Here is a 15,121-nt window from a genome sequence, read left to right as displayed (position 1 = left end):
TTTTCACCTCTAATCATAGAGCATGATATGCACACAGTAGCTGTTAGGCTTCCAAGAGGGTGTTAGAGGAGGTTGGTTAATGTTCACTCAGAGCTCCTGGAACTGTGTGTTTATAGGCTAAATTTTCAAAAGTAAATAATGATTCTGGGTGCCCAACTTGAGATACCTTAAGCAGGCCTGATTTTCTGAAAGTGTTGAGCATCCGTCTTCTGAAAATCAGCCTTTAGTGGTTTGGCACCAAAAATCACCTGTCACTTTTGAAAATTTAGGCCCCAGAGTCAATAGAATTTTTATCACTGCACTATAATAAATCTGTAGAGGGCCCAAATTAGCAGCTGCTCATGTGGATGATTCCTAAAAGTCATTGGGGTTTTCCATGCATTGAGCTGCTGGAAAATCAGAGATTCTGGATATATTTAGTAAATATTACATATTAACCGAATAATATACTTACTTTCTCTCTCTCTCTACGTACACACAGTGTGTGTTCTATAATGATCCCTATTCTGTAAAGCAACATTTTGTATACATTTTAATCATGATCAATGTACTTTTTTTTCCTCCCTTAGAAAAAGCTTAGAAGGCTGCTCAAATATATGTTCTTCCGAGACTACAAATCTAAAATTGTCAAAGGCATTGAAGAAGATGATCTCCTTGAAGGTAGAAAAACTTTAAGATACTTTTGCCTTTTTAAGGGAATAATCAAATTGTGCACTGTGAATCTCAACAGAAAATATATACCCCCATCTAAATAGTTTTTGACACTCAAAATATTGGCTTATTTGGCAAGTCCATTTAACCTTGTGCTTTTCCATTCAGATTACTTCATAAAAGTTCAATATTTCCATTCACCATCCAAATGATAAGTCGGACTGTTTAATGTCAGAACTGTGTTGAACTAAGAAATTGGTGCTGATTAAAAGGCTAATTGATTTCAGTATGGGTAATTTAAATGTGGCAGCTACAGTGTGCAAGGGAGAGGTACATGTCTTTGAGATTCATTTGAATGGACATTTGTTAATTTATTATCAAGGGTTTTTGACATATTTTACGAAGGAACCATAATCTTAAAGTCACTTACTACTGATATATGACCAGAACTTTCTTCCTGTGTTGTTTGAAATTTTAAGGAACCAATGCATAGTTTAAACAATTGGAAACACTTTTTCTTCTCCATTTCATAAGCAAGTCACAGAATTTAAAACAACTGGACATAACTTTTAATCTGAGTAGATTTTGGTTTCATCTTGGGCCAAATCTTCAGTTAGTAAATATCCATTTAACTCCACTGAAGTCAGAGAAGCTATGCTGATTTACACTAGCTGAAGAGCTGGCCTCTCATTGGCAGATAGTAAGGTTGCAGATAGACCCGATCAGAGGTAAATCTTTCTTACTTTTAATAGATACTTGAGGAGGGAGTCTCTTTCTGTTTTACACTTTGGCAAAACTTTTGTAGCTTGTCATGCCAATAAAGTCTCACTAAATTGAACTAAATTGATTTGAATTAAGTAGTAAATTATAGTTTTCATATCTAAATCTTTTGTAAGTCATGAACTTTTGAAAATGCCACTAAAAAGTAAGTATTCCCCTGAAAATTAAGAGTTAAATTTTCAAATGGGGCTTTATAGTTGCAGCCATGAATTGTAAGCACACTGTATTTTACACATGCAGTGTCCATTGTACAAATTGTATGCGCAAATATAGTGCTGAAACTATAGAAGCCCCATTTGAAAATTTGACCGTCATTTTTTGTGGTCTCATCTACTGTACTTGCTGAATTTTCAGTTTTATAGCAAAATGAGGTTCCCAGCCTTCATATAGATATGACATGTTGTGCCAGGATTTCTTCATGGGCTACTTAGCAACTGGCTTGTTGTCTTCCTTCCCCTTTTTCTTGTTTGTTTCTTTACCGGGAGGGGATTGTCCTCTTGGTAAATAGGCTGTGTGTCCAACTATCTCCGTAGTTGACAGTGGGATAAAACAGGCTCTAATTCTGCTCTAATGCCAACAGTTTAGTTAACTTTTTACCCAGGGTCTTCTGGAGTTTGTCTGAGAGGTGACCTATCTTATATCCTGTCCTAGCAGCAAAGTTGCATTTTGAGGTTTGTGTGATGATTGCTTTTAAGACATAAGGTCATTAAGATTGACTGATTGCCATGTATGCATTTGGGAAGGAACTTTCTCCCCTGTGTTACATTGGCTGAGTGTATGCATGCACATGAGAGAGGAGTCACCTCCGCAGGAAGATTCTGTGCAGATCAGGTGGTAACAAGAAAGGGTTTTAAAGTGTTTGCTTATGATTGGCAGGGCAGAGGGCATATCAGTTATGGTTGAGCATAGGGCAGTTTTGGCTCAGATGATTAGCAGGTAGTGCCCTGTTTGATATAGTTCACTTTCATAGTGCACTCTGGTTATGAAAGCCTGTGATGTTAGTAATTAATGTTGCAGTTTGATAAGTGGTTGTCATGGCCTCATTTTCCAAACTCAGACATTTGGGGTCAGGAGGCACTAATGATTGTGTGAGGATGGGTGTGAAGATATAAGTAAAAGCAGGCCCTCACAACTGTGCACAGGTACAGAGCCTCCCATGAGCAAAAATGTCCTTTTCCAAAAGAGGGTTTAAACTTAGTGACTAACAGAACATTTCGAATATATTTGTTAGCAGAATGGGAAGCACTGTATTGTTCAAACAGGTCCTCACTTTTAATGTTATTAAAGTATGTCTTGCAGATGTAAAGAGTCACAGATGAACCAAAATAACAGACTTGTTTTTAATTTTGTTCACCTTTCTATAGACAAATTCAACAGTAGCAGTGTCAACAAACGTCAGAAGCTGGCTCAAGACTTTCTCAACTCTATTGATCAGACTGGGGAGCTCTTGGCTATGTTTGAAGATGATGAGATTGATGATGTTAAACAAGAGCGGATGGAGGTAATTTCTGTCCTTTTCACATCCAATCCCAGAATAGAAAGGAAATGTGCGATAGATGTCATAGATCATGTTGTTCTGATATATTTTTTTCTCACCACTTTTCAAATCATTGATGCCTTTCTAGGTAGATGGTGTAAATATAATCTTATTTCCATGTTTCTTCAAAGAAGCAAATGTTTCTTGATATCCTGCGTATGCATGCTGAGAGGTAGGGGGATGAACTAGATGTATTTCAGAGTAACAGCCGTGTTAGTCTGTATTCGCAAAAAGAAAAGGAGTACTTGTGGCACCTTAGAGACTAACCAATTTATTTGAGCATGAGCTTTCGTGAGCTACAGCTCACTTCATCGGATGCATACCGTGGAAACTGCAGCAGACTTTATATACACACAGAGAATATGAAACAATACCTCCTCCCACCCCACTGTCCTGCTGGTAATAGCTTATCTAAAGTGATCATCAGGTTGGGCCATTTCCAGCACAAATCCAGGTTTTCTCACCCCCCCACCCCCATACACACACAAACTCACTCTCCTGCTGGTAATAGCTCATCCAAACTGACCACTCTCCAAGTTTAAATCCAAGTTAAACCAGAACATCTGGGAGGGGGGGTAGGAAAAAACAAGGGGAAATAGGCTACCTTGCATAATGACTTAGCCACTCCCAGTCTCTATTTAAGCCTAAATTAATAGTATCCAATTTGCAAATGAATTCCAATTCTGCAGTTTCTCGCTGGAGTCTGGATTTGAAGTTTTTTTGTTTTAAGATAGCGACCTTCATGTCTGTGATTGCGTGACCAGAGAGATTGAAGTGTTCTCCGACTGGTTTATGAATGTTATAATTCTTGACATCTGATTTGTGTCCATTTATTCTTTTACGTAGAGACTGTCCAGTTTGACCAATGTAAATGGCAGAGGGCCATTGCTGGCACATGATGGCATATATCACATTGGTGGATGTGCAGGTGAACGAGCCTCTGATAGTGTGGCTGATGTTATTAGGCCCTGTGATGGTGTCCCCTGAATAGATATGTGGGCACAGTTGGCAACGGGCTTTGTTGCAAGGATAAGTTCCTGGGTTAGTGGTTCTGCCACCATCTGAATTGGAATTCATTTGCAAATTGGATACTATTAATTTAGGCTTAAATAGAGACTGGGAGTGGCTAAGTCATTATGCAAGGTAGCCTATTTCCCCTTGTTTTTTCCTACCTCCCCCCCCCCCAGATGTTCTGGTTTAACTTGGATTTAAACTTGGAGAGTGGTCAGTTTGGATGAGCTATTACCAGCAGGAGAGTGAGTTTGTGTGTGTATGGGGGTGGGGGGGGTGAGAAAACCTGGATTTGTGCTGGAAATGGCCCACCTTGATTATCATGCACATTGTAGGGAGAGTGGTCACTTTGGATGAGCTATTACCAGCAGGATAGTGAGTTTGTGTGTGTGGTTTTTGGGAGGGGGGTGAAAGAACCTGGATTTGTGCAGGAAATGGCCCAACTTGATTATCATGCACATTGTGTAAAGAGTTGTCACTTTGGATGGGCTATCACCAGCAGGAGAGTGAATTTGTGTGGGGGGGTGGAGGGTGAGAAAACCTGGATTTGTGCTGGAAATGGCCCAACCTGATGATCACTTTAGATAAGCTATTACCAGCAGGACAGTGGGGTGGGAGGAGGTATTGTTTCATATTCTCTGTGTGTATATAAAGTCTGCTGCAGTTTCCACGGCATGCATCCGATGAAGTGAGCTGTAGCTCACGAAAGCTCATGCTCAAATAAATTGGTTAGTCTCTAAGGTGCCACAAGAACTAGATGTAGTCATAGATCTTTCAATCCATCTCAGCTCTGTTTTCCTTGGATAGACAGCAAATTCTATTTCAAAATATTGTGGTTAGGATAGTGCCAATTGTGAGGAAGTCTTTCTGATTACTCCTTTTATATGGGAAAATGTTTTTAAAGAATGTACAATCAGCTTCCTTTTTCCATGTTAGCATAGCTTAGAAATAAAGTGGAAAGTGTTCTGCTCCCACACCACACAGTCTTGAGCTTATCCTTCTCTGTTTAAGATCTGCTTCCTTTTCTATGTATACATTTAAAGTCTATCTTCATTATTATTTCAGAGATCTGCCCTGAATGTCTTTACTTAGTATTATTTATAAGATCTCTAAAGTGTCTTGTTTGCTTTTTAAAAAGAATTTACATATTTTCAGTGGTAGAGAGGTGGTAGGGGTTTTTGTTGTTGTTGTTGTTTTTCTTTTCTTTGTGGTGAGCTGTCTGACGTATTTGACAACTATGCCTTCCTGGTTCTTCTATCTGTTGGTGGATTTCCTAAGAAGCCTAGATAAGAAATAACTTGATTTTCATCCTGTGCTAGAATAGTGGTTTTCAGTCTTTCTTGTACTTGGACCTCCCATCCCAATTAGGCAGAATCTTGCCAGGATCTCCTCCCATTTAGTAATACGGGGAGGGCTGGGTGGTTTCTCAACCTGGGGGTCACAACCATGCCATAGAGCAATGGTTTCCAGCCTCTGTAGCAGGAGTGGCAATTCAGCCAAGTCATTTAAGATCTTCCCTCTCCACCACTCAACCTGCATTTCAAGTTCCTTGGAGGAAGGACATTTCCTTTTATTGCTTCTGTACAGCACCATTCATGTTTTTGGCACAGTATACAAGTGGTAAGTAGTAATACTATATTAATGAGAGAGCAACTGTTCTGGCCCATAACTGTTTGCTGCTTTACATTTACTTGTGCCAGTACAACCAACTTTTTAGTCAGCTAAACTGTAGGAGTTGCTTGAAAAGTGTGAAGACACTTATCCTGGAGGAGCCCATTCCTACTTTCTAGATAATTCTTTTCTATCAGCCTGCTGGGGAATATGCTCACATGCCATAGGCTAAGCTTTAGCATGACTTCATTTACCCTTTTTTCCCCACTCATAAAAGTTCAGTTCATGAATCGTAGGGGATGCAATTAAATTCATAATAGGATTGATTCTCCTCTGACGCTGGTTTTACAGTGGTCTAGTTCCATTAGTTTCAATGAATTTACTCGTGATTTGCACCAGAATGAGAAAAGAGCCATGCCCTATAACTTTTACAGTACATTCACATTGAAACTCCATGAAGTCTGTAGTCAGTGTTTGTAATAGAACCAGAAATCTAGTTCATGATGCATGTTACTTCAAAGTGCTCAGAATTTTGCCCCCCTCCACACTTTTTTTTAATTTTATTTTTTGGAGTGGATCGGGAGAAATAAGCAATTGCAGAGAATGTATTCCATTCCTAAAAAGAAGAGTTGTTAGTATGTTAAGTAGTCTAGTGTATCACATTTTCTGTGTGCAGTAGATTATGATTAACCCATGCTAAATTTTGGAGGAAGTCCAATAGACATACATACTTTCAAAACTTTAACAACCTTCTTTAAGGAATTAGTGTACTTAAATCGTGAACTGTGATCTAAAGGCAGTGTTCCTTTTAGGTATCAATTACCTCAGAAATGTGTGGTTATCTTGGTTTGGACAACTGCAAATGGTTTCAGTTCTGCTTTGCCCAGGGCCAAAAACATGCTAAGTTGTCCAGAGCAGATGATAAACATATATTTCTGATGTCATTATGGGCTAAACAGGATATGATTGTTTAGTGGTATGGTTTCACTTATGATACCGAAAGCAAATATTGTCTATGCTTTATTTCTTTAAAAAATATTTGATAAAATTATAGCTGAAATTACATGAAATGTCTTCCTCTTCTATGATGTCCATCACGTATTTCCATCACTGAAGATTAAGGAAAGCTCCAACCCATTTTCAAACACTAATGAAGTAGAACAAGTAGCTTTGATTAAAAAATATCAGCTAACTCTGTTAATTTACATAGAAGGGGCATTCTACAATCAGAATATCTTGCAGCTAGAGACATCTTACTATAGTGTTAATCTGACACAAGCATACTACCTCTGGCAATTATAGGAATCAAAAAGGTGCAAGTGAAAGATGAACAATCTTAAAATTCAGGGCTTAAAAGTAATTGAGAGTAGAAGAATCATTCTCAGTTCAATTAAGTACATGATTATATTGCAATTGTATTGTATATTACAGTCCATGTATCAGTATAAGAAAGTATCAAAAACAGCAATAAATAGTTGCAGCAGTGGTCAACTGCCTTGTCAATAAAAGCTGGATTAGTGATTCTGTATCACTGAATCGTTAAACCTCAGTGTTCCAGACTAAGAGTAAACGACCCATGTTATGCTACTTAAAGTAACAAAACTGTAGATGGAATAAAGTATTCCACCTCATAGACATAACTTGACTATAGACAGTAGAAAGTGGAACTGTCAGGAGCATAGAAATTGCCTGTTTCTGATTTTTTAGGTTACAGTTTCTCAAGAATAAACCACAACTGTGGTAGTCTTTTGGGAAACCATGTTTGACTTATGGATTGTAGCCTCCTGCCTTTAAAATGCAGTAGAATAATCAGCATTGGCATCACTCTGTGATTGAATTTTCCTTCTGCTGCCTCTAGTGTACCATAGAATCCATTAGCACAACGAAACATTGCAAATAGATTGCAAGTTTGCTTTCCTCTGTGTCTTAAAAGTCGCACTTCAAAAGAGAAAATTGGTTAGAATTAGAATTTGTGTATGACATGGCTTGGCCAAAGAGGTGAGCTGGCATGTGCTGGTCTAAACTTTTTGCATTTGTCTTCTAATTTACTGATTGGATTGTGTGCATGTGAATGCGCTGGTACTTCGAACTTCTCAGGTGGTCTATTTTCATAAATATTAGTTTGGCCACGTACTTCACTCTCCTATGGATGACAGCCTTTCAGATTTTAAGATGCGCTGGAGGAGCTTCAGGTTGCTGTGGTAATTGTCTTCAATTACATGCCTTTTTGAGGCAAGAACTCTCTCTCTCGTTCGTGTCACCTAATATACAATAAGATACTAATTCCTGCGAGGTGGACCCTTTAAAAAAACAACCTACCAGGAGTGCCCCATTAAGATTACAAAATCAAGCTCTCAAAGGTCAGGAAATGCTCTGTTAAGGTTAAGAGGAGGAACACTCTACTGTCAAGAAATACAGAGTGAAAGTAGATTTGCTCTTACATTTGGGGCAGATCCCTTTCTAAGCTCAGGTAAACTACAATGTTCTGGTTCGCTGCCCTGCACAATCTCAGCCCCAACATGAGTTAGAACAACCAACCTGTGCCACCTGGTAACAGTCCCTAAGAGACCATCCACTAATGAGTACTGCTGAACTCCAGTCATGCCCCTTGTGGCCCGTCCCTTATCTCTGACCAAAAGGTGTGGTGGCATAGAAGCAAATTATGCTGACTTTATGTCAGCTGAGACTTCCCACATGCCAGAGGAATTCACAGCTGGATAGGTAATGGTTAATATGTGGTCCCTCTGTACCTCCTGAGTGGTGGAAATGGCCTGGATCAATGAAGAGAATCTGGTTTCCAATCTTAGTACATGGTGCATAAGTACAGTTTACTCCGTAGTCTTTACAGAAATGGCTTTTATGTACTTTGTTTATCTGCAACACACACAGTAAACCAAAGCACTTACAAAATGCTAAATAAATATCTGGCTACAAAAATTGTATTCTGAATCATAATGTGAAGTAAGGATGCCGGTGGTCTTTTCTTACTTCTGAATGCTTAATTGTGCAAATACAGGACATTTTCAAAAGTGTCTAAAGGATTTAGGAGCACAAGACCCATTGAAAGTCAGTGTGCTCTAAAATCTCTTAGCTGCTTTTGAGAATACCAACGTAAAGTTCTCCTAATGTTTTTTCATAGAAAAATTTGTCAGAATTACTGCTATATGCTGATAAAAATTAGAAACAAATATTTTAATAGTCAGAACTGTTGTTTATTTTCAGCTAAAGTAATTGCAAAAATGACCCATTTTAAATGTAATTTAGTGTAGAAGGTTTCTTTTCCTTTCTAAAAAAGTCATTTGCCATCATTTGTTTTATAATGGTGATATCTCCCCCACAGGGAAAAAGCCTTCCCATCAGAAATCTGAACTGACATGCAAAGGAATGCAAACAGCATCACACTGTGAATGCTGTATTTCAGTTGTTGTTCCCTTAGGATTAAAAGGAACACCATTCATCTGTCACTCTGTCTGCTAGTTTAGGGATATATTTCCAACACTCCGATTTTATACAGCAATAATTCAGCAGGAATAGCCACCATAATGCTTTCATAGTACATTGCATTTTTGAATAAACAGTGGAGGGAAAATAACTTCAATAGAAGAATACAGTACCTTTAGAAAGTAGGCTTGAAGCCAAGAAAAAGTTAAAGCTTGGTTACATTTGGAAAGGGGTAGGCAAAATGTGTGGCTTGTTAGAAGATATTGTCCTATAAAATTACACACAAGACATATTTAAAAACGAAGTAGGCCAGTATACCACCTGTTCTAAGATCCGTAGATTCATATTCAGTTTAGACCTGATTCTCCCAATGGAGCTAATGGAAATACTTGCACTCATTGAAAAACCTATGGTGAGCTGTGCATAGTTCACGGAAAAGAAACTAGTTTCACTCACTCTTGCAAAATAGAGTAAGTTGCAAGGAATTCTTCTTTAATCTCCCAGCAGGAAGAGGGCTGTGTGTGGAATGTATAGGACTGGTTCATTTCTTGTGTGTTCTGTAGAAACAGTGGGTGTGGAGTTTCAAAAAGGTGTAGTGGTGCCCAAATACCTTGTTCATTATGCTCATGTAGAGAACGAGCACAAATTGCTGCCCTTAGGTGCAGTGCATCAGGCTGGGGGCTGGGCACTGGAAGTGAGAGCAGCCTGTCTCTTCTGTGCTCTCAGTGGCTCCCCCCTGGAGGAGGAAGCCATCTGATTAAAATGCAGAGGGAACAACCTGTGGACCAGGAGCGGGGGAGAGGAGTAGATTGGGATAAGTAGTCTAGTGAGACTGGGACTGGAGGAAGGGATGGAAACTGCCCCTGGGAGCTGGAGAGCCAAGATGAGGATGGATTGGGCAAGGAGACAGCCTAAGAACCATGGGAAAGAGAGGGATTGGCTGGACAAGAAGACTGGGAGCTGGGGTGGGGAGGGTGGCATTGGGAGCCAGTGAAGGAAACTGGGGGTGTATGGGGAGCAAGGTTATTTGAGGGGAAACAGATCAGATGTGGAGCTGGGGAGAAGGGGGCAAGGGACTGGATGGACAAGGACTGGGATTAGGAACCACTGGGTGGGAACAAGGGCAACAAGAGGAGAGAAAGATCTGACACGGAGTGGGAGAACTGGGACTGAAATTGGACTGGGACTGAAACTGGATGAGGAGCTTGGGGAGGTAGCCTGGAACTGAAAGCTGGCTGGGTGGAAAAGGAGAGACAGATTGGACAAGGAGCCTGGAGGGGATGAACTGGCTTGGCAAGAAGACAGGAACTGGATGTTGGGATTCCAACAGCGAGCCTGGAGGGAGAGACTAGGACTGGCTGGGAAAGGAGAATGGGACTGGGGCACGGAGCCAGGCATGGGAAGAGACAGGATGGAACAGGGATATGGCAAAAGAGTTTGTTTTCACTAGACTACACTCCCATCCAGAGCCTGGAAGGGAATCCAGGATTCTTGAGTCTCACCGCTCCTCTGCTGTCAGCAAATATCTGTGAACCCCTCAGCAAAGCATTTTATCCCCTTCTAGTACTGGTCCACATACAAAATTCAGTCTGCTCCTACTATCAGTTTATTGTTTGCTAAGGTCTGTGTGGTGAATATAAAGGTTGCAATGCTACTGACTGCCCATGTGGGTGTCAGTATGATGCCACCTTATGGAATTTTTTCCCCAGTTTATATTTTCTTAAAGCCTAGAAAATATATATCCAAAAAAGCTATATTAAATGAACATTATTAAGGTTGCAAAATTAAGCACTCAAGAGTTAGGAAATATCAGAATTAAGTTTCCTTAGACAGCCGTCTTTTGCATATGCATTATGATCTATTTTTTCCACAGGACCCTTGTCTCATTCAGTGCACAAGATGAACCTGCTCTGGAAATTAATCAGGATTCTGTAGTGAAGGAGACTGTTGCCTGTAGACCCCATGCTGGGCAAGTCACTTAAATCAAAAATTGCTGCAAGTGGTCACTTTTTGTGTGTTCCTCATTTTCTGGGTGTCCGACTTGAGACCTTTGCAGAAGTACTGAGCACTCTCAGCTGCAAGTAAAGTCAGTGGGAACGGTGTTTTGAGCATATCAAATGCTATATAATACTAAGTACTCTCAAAAATCAGGTCGAAGGTGTCTCAAACTGTAGCTACTTTTGACCTTAATCTCTCTGTGCCTCAGTTCCCCATCTATAAAATGGGGATTGTGACTGGGTGCCTGTGATGAGCCACACTGAAAATACCACACTCAGGGCAGACTGCAAGAAATAGGACCGGCAATCCCCCAAACTGGTGGTTTACTCTCTAAATAGATTCACCAAGCCAGTAACAAAATAGCTTCTGCAGGGCAATATTGGTTAACCAGAAGACAAACATAGTCCTGCTTAGACATTTCAGCCCTCGGCTCCTATCCAGATAAATAGGTCTGATATGGTGAGGGATTATTGAAAAGCTAATTCACCGTATGTGAGATTCTTATTAATCCCAGAGGATCAGACACACCCTCAGGTCAATATATAGTTCAGATCTTACCCAAATATCACACTGTCAGCCAATGCTCAGTAAGCTAACTAAAAATTTATTAATGAAAGAAAAGCAGAGTTATAAATGGTTAATAGATCATATGCATACAAATGACTGCAAAGTCCTTATATCAGGTTCGTAGCAGTGATGGAAATGACTGATGACTTGTAACATCTCTCTGGTAACTTCCAAGAGATTATAAGGTCCTCAGTTTATAGTTCAAGATGCTCCTTTTAGTTGTAAATCCACCGTCTAGAGAATTAGAGCAGGAAAAGAGGCAACATGGAGATGTCTTTTATGTTCTCTGCCATGTTCATGGAAAATTACTGTCCCAAACAAAGTCCACAGCCCTTGTTTGTGAAAAGTTACTGGCCCAGAATGGTGTCTAGGGTGACATGAGCATATCACATGTCCTTATACATGGTTTGCTGAATCACGGGATGGCCACCAGCACGTAGCTGTCTGAGGCATCCACAGAAGACCTACTGGGTGGGATGAGTTTCTTCTATAGCTCATTGTGGGAGCTGAGTGTCCTTGATAGACCATCAATACATAGCTGTCTAGCCCTGATGTAAATCTATCTGGTGCATGTCATCCAAGAATATGACACGGGTTTAAGATGCAAGTACATAGCCAATATTCATAACTTCAGATACAAAGATGATACATGGATTTAACCAGGATAATCATGCTTGATAGATTATAACTTTTCCATCGACACCTTACATGATACACTTTGTACAAGATGTATGGTAATTGTATGATATAAATGGTCATCTTTAATCATAAAGCATCACAGGGATAATACCACCTTCTCACCTCAGAGGGTTTTGTGAAAATAAATTAATATTTGTGAAGTATTCAGATACTACAGCAATGAGCAGCATAGAAAAAGTCCATGAGGAAATAAATAATTGTGTCTTCAAAGCAAGGTTTGAATAATGTGCAGTAAATAAGGCATTGGGCCACAGATTGAATAACGAGGATAAAACAAAATATTAAATAGCTGCTCAGTAAGTGAGCACCATAGATTCTGTGCACTGAATGAGAAAGGGATCCTGTGGAAAAAATAGTATCGTGATTAAAGACTGCATCATAATGCATACTCACAGACAACCTTAATTCTAGCATTTCCTAACTTTTTAGTGGTTGACTTTTCAACCTTAATAACATTATTTTAATGTAATTTGTGTGTGTAAAAGATATACACACACAAATTAAACTAAATAAAAACAAAAACAACATTAATTAGGCTGCAGTCATGCTCTCAGAAATTAGGAAACACCCGATTTAGGGTTGCCCATTCAACCTTAATTCAGTATCCTTATGCACTGAATGAGTTTGGGGGTCTCCTGGAAAAATGTGTGCTTATGATCACATCACATATGATCATGTAATTAAAGTCATATGCACAACGGGATCAAACAAAGGTTGCACAGTCAACCATAAAACTTGGCATTGCAACCTTAGTAACATTCCTTTGAAGTCATTTTTGTGCATTGAAGTCATTGTATGTAATTTCTGAGGTTGTTTTTTTTTTAAAGGTAAATGTAAAAACAAATTCTGTTTTATACAGCTCTCACAAAGTCCCCCCATTTGCATCGTTAGCGGGGTTTGAACCTTGAGCCTCGGCACTGCAACACAGACCTAGCTGACCTGAACTACAGGACTCAGTGTGTTAGCTGGCAGCAGGGAAGGCTCTTATCCCAGAGTTGAGGGTTGGGTTGGGTTGGGATCCATGTGCTGGATCCAGGTGGTGATGGGACGCAGCCAGGCTCAACTCAGCTCTTTCACTTCCCCTCTCTGGGAGGTGGGGGTTCCTGCCCCATATAGTGCCCCTAGAAGCGGGGATGGGCTGCCAGGAGTTGGAGGATTTTGTTTCCATTGTTATGCCCCAGAGGTGTGTGTGTAGAATGCTAGGCTGGGACTATGTGATAGATGTAACAGTAGATGTAGGTTTATGGAGAGCCTGCCTTGTGTCTCTCCATCTCCCACCCTCCAGGGAGTTGGGGTGCTCCTGTCCCATATTGTGCCACCAGAGAGTATGCGTTGCTAGAGCCATGTGTGGAGGGGGAAGCCCAGCCTGGCTCTCACTCTCTCTTCCCCTTATAGCTGCTCCTATACATTTCCAGTACAATGTCCTCTTCTGCAGCTTTGTGACAGCACGAGCTAGGCTCTTTAGAACGCTCAGTGATTTTGGCATGCTATCAGAATTTTCCTGTGGAACTCAAGTGAGAGAACAGAAATGGTGATTTTGAACACTTTACCACACAACTAAATGTGAATGGAATTTCACAGAAGAGAGGAAAAGCACTTCTGTTTCCTGAGAGGTGTCTTCCTCCTGAATAGCAAAGGCCTATTGCAAACAATAGGAATGTTAATGCTTCTCCAACAAAAGGCTACAAGAATCCTTTATAATGGAAAATATTGGGCAACCTAAATATATGGGACAGTGCACACATACTGTGTTCTTCTCTTGATACAGGAAAGAAAACTGATCCAAAAAGAAAATGTAGATAAAAACTTATCCTTGTGGCAAAACCATGGGAGTTTACTGTGAGCATGGGCAACGGGTGAACTGCGGGCTCGGGGAGGCTAGCCCCCAGCCCGGCCCACCCCTTCTGCCTGAGGCTATGATGGAAAATAGTTTTGCTTGAGCAATGGTTTAGCGGTCTTACAGACGTTACCTGTCATGGACCAGTGTGTGGGCAGTCAGGTGTGGTGGTTGGAGCAGTGGCAGTCAGAAACTGAGCAGACCTGGCACAGGAGTGATTGCAGCTCTGGGTGTAAGGGTTTTAGAGGTACCTGCCATAGGTGAGCATCTTTTTGGTCCTTTTTTTTTTTTTTTTTTTTGTAAATCTGAATAAATAAATAAACATAACTAAATCATTTTGACAATCAGTCTCCAAGGGCACACAAGTCTGTCACCCTGACATGGACTAGGATTAAAGCCCAGAGGAGATAACAGTTTGACAGTGGTATATTTTTTTAACAGTCCTGTTTCTAATTCCATCTCAAAACTCAGAGCCAGCGTGTCCATCATGATAACTTTGGTCATAAACTGCATGGGACATAGTGAATCATAGAATATCAGGTTTGGAAGGGACCTCAGTAGGTCATCTAGTCCAACCCCCTGTTCAAAGCAGGACCAATCCCCAGCTAAATCATATAGCTGTCATAGAGGCCATGAGATCCTAGAACACTGTTAGGCGTTGGCATGGAAATTGAAACTGCTCTTTGAGGGCCTTCGTGCATTCCCGCTCATGGGAATTGGAGCCTCTAGCATCACGCTGAGGAACTGTACACCAAAGCTATGTATGCTGCAGTTGAGGGGCAAGAGTGCTGTCATATTAGGATGACATCATTGACTGCATTTACGTAACGGAGAGCACTAACCCAGTAGCCTCAGTTCCTTCTCCGTAGCCCCACACACACAGCCTTGAAGTTCAACGGACTCCAAGGGAGAGGAGAAGACAGATGGATAGTGTGAGAGTTAAACAGAACTACCTCTGTCTGCTCTCTAGTTAGCCTCTCTTCTTATAA

At 40.5% G+C, this 15,121-nt stretch overlaps 1 protein-coding gene across 16 annotated transcripts in view; it reads left to right on the top strand.

Moving 5' to 3' along the window:
• SUPT3H (SPT3 homolog, SAGA and STAGA complex component) overlaps nucleotides 1-15,121 on the top strand; it is a 474,120-nt gene that overhangs the window by 344,217 nt on the left and 114,782 nt on the right. For all 16 annotated transcript variants that reach the window (XM_084624565.1, XM_084624561.1, XM_084624553.1 and 13 more), the window contains 2 exons: nucleotides 570-660; nucleotides 2,796-2,932. In XM_084624565.1, coding sequence (XP_084480691.1) covers nucleotides 570-660; nucleotides 2,796-2,932 — 228 coding nt within the window. The remainder of the gene's footprint in view (nucleotides 1-569; nucleotides 661-2,795; nucleotides 2,933-15,121) is intronic.

The sequence above is a fragment of the Lepidochelys olivacea genome, assembly GCF_965140295.1.
Source record: "Lepidochelys olivacea isolate rLepOli2 genome assembly, chromosome: 3".
NCBI classification, from domain to species: domain Eukaryota; kingdom Metazoa; phylum Chordata; order Testudines; family Cheloniidae; genus Lepidochelys; species Lepidochelys olivacea.
This window is presented reverse-complemented; position numbering and strand designations above follow the sequence as displayed.